The sequence below is a fragment of the Trachymyrmex septentrionalis genome, unplaced genomic scaffold (genome assembly GCF_001594115.1).
Source record: "Trachymyrmex septentrionalis isolate Tsep2-gDNA-1 unplaced genomic scaffold, Tsep1.0 scaffold126, whole genome shotgun sequence".
NCBI lineage: Eukaryota > Metazoa > Arthropoda > Insecta > Hymenoptera > Formicidae > Trachymyrmex > Trachymyrmex septentrionalis.
Window position 1 is genome coordinate 791,359 of NW_017304395.1, and position 6,398 is coordinate 797,756.

Below are 6,398 nucleotides of genomic sequence, written 5' to 3' on the forward strand. Positions count from 1 at the left end.
ATAACAATTTAATAATCCCATTGAATATACAATCCATAGAATATATCATCCAATCGAGCTCCTGGATCGTTTGGATCATTTTTAAGCTGGGCAACAGGATCTTCTAACTCGGCGAGTCTTCTTGGTGGAACCGTTCAGACAATATGGCTCGCTTATCAGATTCTTTCGATAGAGCAGTTCGATAAGGAGCTTAAGACTGGACTATGGCGCGAGATCTTACGAGAACTGTCTATGCAGTCCAAGTTATCTTTAGACGCTGCACTCAAGGTTTAAAATCAAGTGTATGACTATATTGAATGTACTCCAAGTATATAAAATTATAACAATTATTAAAATTGTTTCAGCGGGCCTGTGTAACAGTAAAGATGACTCCGTTTAGTGTGAACAACCTGGCTATTTACCGCTGGTCCCAGCAAGCTCTTGATACACCTATGGACCATCCAATTTTACCTCTCTTGTGGCAAAATTTCTTTAGTTTGTTCCTTGCACGAGCTCCTATCATTCCAGGGTGATTATTAATATTATTTTAACAGAACAATAATTCTGCAGAGTGAGGAAAAAGTATGGAATATCTTAAAAACGAGGTATTCAAGAAAAAAATGTTTTATACAAAAGAGTTTTAACAAATGCATCAAACAGTGATACCTTTGATCTTAAGCGCAAATAAAAGAACTCTAAAAGTTAATTTTAAAATTTTTTATGGAAACCTCTGTTTTTTCCATACTTTTTCTTTACCCTGTATATGTATATAAAATATATAGAATTAAATTTTTTATTTCAAATTGTTCTAGATCCATGGACAAAGGTGGAGTTGGAGAAAAATTTTTCGAGGGGATGATAAATTTAAGCTACTTGAAAAAGTTGAAGAAACGACTGCATGAAACAACAGAGTATTTCCAAGTAAAAGGAGAAAAGGACACAGACAACGGAAAACCTATTACAGATGATCGGCGTGTATTTTATTTCAGTATCGCAAAGTAAGTGAACATAAAGAAAAAATGAAATATTTTGCTTGAAAATATATCTTACAGAAAAATACTTATCACAGGTTTTACAAAACATTGAGCCTTTGGTTGGAAGAACCTCGTCTTCAGGAACCAGGCCTTTATCTCCCAGCCCTGCCACCGCAGTACATGTCGCAAAGGTTAATTCTATTAATACAAGGAGATCGAGTAAGTCAATCATGTCAGATTTTCAATTCACACACAATTTTACGTAATAATACTATTAATAATAATACTAATTGCTTTCAGGCTCTCTGGCTAGAATACGTCGATTATTGGGCGGTACAGCAGAGTCAGCTCAAGGCCGTCTGCGAGTGGGAGCGCGCAACGTTCCGTGATCCCGAGAATCAGTACCAGAAGTTCTCTCAACCTTCGTCAAATACCGTAGAATTGATTGATCCTCTTTACAGAATCTTCCGCAGACTGAGTTCTTATGAACAGCCGGTTTTGCTGCCTCCTTTGAGCCGAAATCAGCCAGTGCTGGGCTGTGTGGCCAGGGAATGCCTCTATAACTCCACTACCGTTATCGACCTAGTCAAACCACATCTTAGAGTCATTCTTGATTATGCACAGACCTACAATCTTATGGTATCTGAGCATACCGCGGCGGACTGCAATTTCCTCGAACTAGTCCCAACTCTCTACCGAATTTATGAGAACCACGTTACCTTGCATGCTCTTTGTGATATTTCGCCATCCAACCAGAGACGCACTAGATCAGGCACACCACCCACAGTGCATTGTGCAGGCCCCGGGATCATCGAGATCACAGTAAAGAATATTAAATATTAATTTCTCTCTCTCTCTCTCTCTCTCTCTCTCTCTCTTGCTTTTGTGGAAATTTACATATCATCTAAAAATATGAAATAATTGTCAAAGTGTTAAAAAATTTATAAATATGCATATATTTTTATACAGTAATTTTATTCATCTGAATAAAATAAGTCTTTTTTCGAATAGATTTTATATACATATTTATATTTTGTAGGTTGAAGAAGCGCACGTTAGCGAAGGCGTGGATCATATGATAACTCAAAATCGGGCCGAGTATGAAAATCTCTTAGTGAAAGCTAGTCAACCACCACCCAGCAAGGTCACTTTAGGCTGCGTTTTCATTGATTATTTGATCGCGTAAGTAGTTTAATCAATTGATTTATTTTGATCCTAGAACGTGAACGGGTGATCTAATTATATATAATATTTCACATTTTAGTAATTAAATTATTAAAAAGTAGCAAAGTAAATTGCATACTTTTTAAGTCTCGTCTGTACATAATATTTTTCATTTATCAGGATGCTGGAGCGGGAGTTAACTGTTAGTCGCACTAACGAAAATACCGCTGTATTGCGGAAGGTACAAGAGAGTGGAGTCAGGCTATTCTACCATCTAGTAGAATTCTATACAGAAGAAGCAGCGCTATGCCCTCCCACAAAGCAACTTATCACTACTTGCTTGGAAAAATTAGGCCAGGTACATATTATTTTTATCTAAAATTATGTGTATTATTATGTAAATTATACTTATATTAATATTAATTAACTCTCTTAGTATTATTTATATTATCGATATTTGTTCATAAGAAAGGTCTTAAATTTAATGTTTAATAAAGGCCTCCTTTTGTGGAACCTTAATAAAAAAATTGTTTAGAACCTACATGAAATAGTAAAAACTATTTTATCTCCAAAATGTTAGAAAAGTAGATTTTTTTTAATTGTGTCTTCTTTTGTAAGTAGAATTTTTTTGTACCATCATAGAACTTACATGAATGCATTGCAAAAATTTCTGATAATTGAACTTAAAGGTTTTAAAGATTTCGCTTATTATGAATCTATTATTAAAAACGGCAAAAATTATGGAAATAGAGGATCTAAAATGACACCCTTGACATATATTATATTATAGTTTATACGTAAAGTTACAATAATTAAATTTTTTATCAAAGTGAATCTAAGTGTGCTCTTTAAGACACGCTGATTACGAATTCATTAATTAAACGGAAAAATCAATGATAGATTAAAAATGGTCGATCAAAAATTTTTGTGCTCGATTATATACAATATATATGAAGTCACATATTTAATATATTTCATACAAAAATGAACGTGTTATCTTTCGACGTTCTATTGCGTACTTAAAGGATTAAGGTAATATATTAGCTATTTATATTAGGATTATTAGTAATACTTAAGTATCTGTTAATCTTTTTTTAAATTGCATACGAGATCTCATAAAATAAACTTGAATTGAAACAGGCAAAAACGAATTATTGCAAATATGAATTTATGAAATGTAAAAACTATGAATCTAAATGTATACAGGATGTTGGAAAACATTTTTCAAGTACTGAAGATTCTCGTTCTATTTTCAGTTATTCATCAGCGGCGAGGAAGCCCAAGGTCCACAATTACTAAGCGCTATAATTCAGAGGCCTAATCTTGGAGGTTTGTTGGGGCCACATTTTACTCCTGTTGCCGGGGGAGCCTCTACATTTTTACAGATGTATCAAACCGTCGTGGACTTATCTACCGGATCCAATGTCGACTTATGCTTCGTACTGCTTTCCAAGGTGAATTTATTCGGACTGAATTTATTATGTCAGTTGTTGCGAAGGATACTAAGGCTTCGATGGTCTAAACTTAAGACGCTCGCACGGAATGCGAGAGATCCAGATTCAATTTCTAGCCGAAGTAATATTTTTCGTAACAAAATCATTTACAGATTTTAATGTGTCATTCAATATTATTAAGAGATTGTTCTAAAATGTCTATGAGCATCGAATTATTAAATTGCTAGTTAATTTAACTTGTGATATTATTACAGCAGTTCAATGTGAGATTTGCGTTTCAAGAAACTCATTTCGGCACACAGTTTAAATGACTACATACATAGAATATAAATTTACATAGAATTATTTAAACACTCAAGATCCAGTTAAACTGTTTAAAGGCATTTTTCTTCTATTGTTGTGTACTCACATGTACGATCCTATGAGATTCTTAGTTTAATATAGATTGTTATTGTTTCTATTATAGTTTGATGTTGGCAGCTGGCTAAATTATCGCCGTCCGCGATTGAGTGAAAGATCTACCTTTATAGATTTAGTTTCCAGAGCATTATGCAGTATTGGTTTGAATCCTGAAGAGGAGAAGCTAATGTTGCATGAAGTAAGTATCCTCTTCATTTATTCGTTCCAAAGTATATTGGATCTGTTAATTTTAATTCAGTAAAATCAAAATATTGTTACATTTATTTCCATTAAAAGAAAAACGCAGATAAAATTATAATCATTGATGCAGCTGTTTCGAAATCACTTACGACTCATTCTCCTACACGAATTCCCCGAGCATTATGGTGAGGTTTTAAGTGCAGTGCTGAGAGGATCCGAGAGTCAAAATTTATCTTTAGATGTGTGGCGCGACTTGTTGGGAGCACTCAGCAGCAAGCCGAAGAATATCGCACCCTGCCAGAACCCGCCCAAAATCAGAGATGAGATCAGACACTATGCTACTGAACAGAGACTGCTATCTCGTCAAGAGGTTCGGTTATATGTGTACAAAAAAGAAATTTTTTTCTGTTTTACTGCTTTGTTTGATATAATAATAAAACAAAACTTAGCATCAGATATGAGTAATGATACATACTTTCGTGCGATTTCAGATGCACGATACCGCTGTGCTTCTAAGCCGACACTTCATGAAAGAGAGATTGCAATATGGATTATACGGGCTGTATCCGAAATATAGAAGCTACAACGAGCCATTAACTATTTTTTTGGGTATGGTCGGTCACGCTTTAGTCGTGTTGACGCTGCAAGCTGATCGAGGATCGCTTGCCGATCAATGTAAGCAAAGTTTCCTGTAGAATCTTGAAATTTAAAATATCTTAAATAGTCACATAGTCACACACATTTGAACTTAAAATATATAAATCACTTACATTTAAAAAATTTTATTGCATATTCTTTTAGTGTGTGATAAGATTTGGCCGGTGTTGAGCGACATGTTTGCGCCATGGATTACTCCGTACTGGACGAGAAACCTGCGAGAGCCGACAGCTGCGTGGATTCAGCAATTGACGGACGACAGGTCGGTGTTGCTACCGTGGATTATTACCGACGGTCCTTACGCGAATCGTACAATGGCGATGTTTGCCGAGTGTATTCGTTTCATCATCGATACCATGCCGGCATCTAGCAAGATTCTTAGTTTCGTATGGCAGTTCTACGTGGCCAACTATACTCACTCATCCGTCAAGGACCATGTATTAAATATTGTGCATGGTAACTTGTTATCTCTTCCTTGGGATCGCTTCTATCCCGCCATCAATGATATCGAGTTAATGATCAAGGTCATTGATCAGTATCTGCCGGACTGTCACTTGTTTCTCGGAAGCATCTTCACTTGGGTCAACTGGTCTGTTTGGATCAACGAGTTAATGACTACGCAATCGTTGCCGGTCGCTTCCAGGATGCACGTTTGTTTACTGAACTTGTTGGTGAAGCTCTCTAATGAACCAAATGTCAGACAGGTAAGAAAGAAACGAATAGGAGAACATGAGACAGACATACATCGACGTACAAAACTACAGTACATTAAGTAATTAATTGCTGTGCTAGTTTTGGTCTTAATATTCCTAAAATTATTTGCTCTTAAAATATCTCGATCCGGAGTTTATTGCTCATTATTTAAGTAAAACAACTTCACCAGAAGTGTGCTATTGCTGTGATAATCGATAATGGTATACTTATAATTATTCTTGATGTTTCTTTGCAATAAAAGTTTCTTAGTATAAAAAGTAGCAAAAAATTATAAATATATATTTCTTTGTTTCAATACTCTGTATGTAAGGTTAGGTAATGCTAAGTTAAAAAGTTAAAAGTTAAGTTAAAAGTTAAGTTAAAAAGTTAATTAATTTTAACTTCATTTAGTTATATTTTAGACTCTTAACTTTTTAACTTTACATAGTTATATTTTATCGGTAACTATTAACTTTTAATTTTATTTTTTAAAAGTTAATATCAGAATTGAGTAATTGGCGTTATACAGATTCTATACTTGGATTATATATTCATGTCCGTCGGAGATAAATTTTTCTAATTTTAAATAAATTTCAAATATTTCAATTACGTTTAAACAAAGAATAAAGAGGTTTAAAAGCGATCTGTCGTCATGATCTAAAATCACGATTTTCTCGAAAAATCAGAAGTGCAATTTACTGCTTTATAGAGATTATTTTTTGATTCTCTAAAATAATGGGGCAAAAAATGATCAAAATCCGAGAAATACATATGTAAATCTCTCTTTGTTAGTTAAAAAAGTTAACTTTTTAACTTAGTTTTTTAATTTAGTTAATAAAAAGTTAACTTAAAATCATGAAATAAAACAAATTTGATT

The 6,398-nt window shown here is 34.0% G+C and overlaps 1 protein-coding gene across 4 annotated transcripts in view; it reads left to right on the forward strand.

Annotated features, from left to right (window-relative positions):
* The window catches only part of LOC108756272 (ectopic P granules protein 5 homolog), a 22,849-nt gene that overhangs the window by 13,683 nt on the left and 2,768 nt on the right, over positions 1-6,398 (forward strand). For all 4 annotated transcript variants that reach the window (XM_018499940.1, XM_018499959.1, XM_018499969.1 and 1 more), the window contains 12 exons: positions 40-267; positions 345-508; positions 792-977; positions 1,049-1,172; positions 1,254-1,775; positions 1,993-2,135; positions 2,298-2,475; positions 3,374-3,571; positions 4,038-4,169; positions 4,302-4,541; positions 4,663-4,846; positions 4,973-5,532. In XM_018499940.1, the coding sequence (XP_018355442.1) occupies positions 40-267; positions 345-508; positions 792-977; positions 1,049-1,172; positions 1,254-1,775; positions 1,993-2,135; positions 2,298-2,475; positions 3,374-3,571; positions 4,038-4,169; positions 4,302-4,541; positions 4,663-4,846; positions 4,973-5,532 (2,859 nt within the window). The remainder of the gene's footprint in view (positions 1-39; positions 268-344; positions 509-791; positions 978-1,048; positions 1,173-1,253; positions 1,776-1,992; positions 2,136-2,297; positions 2,476-3,373; positions 3,572-4,037; positions 4,170-4,301; positions 4,542-4,662; positions 4,847-4,972; positions 5,533-6,398) is intronic.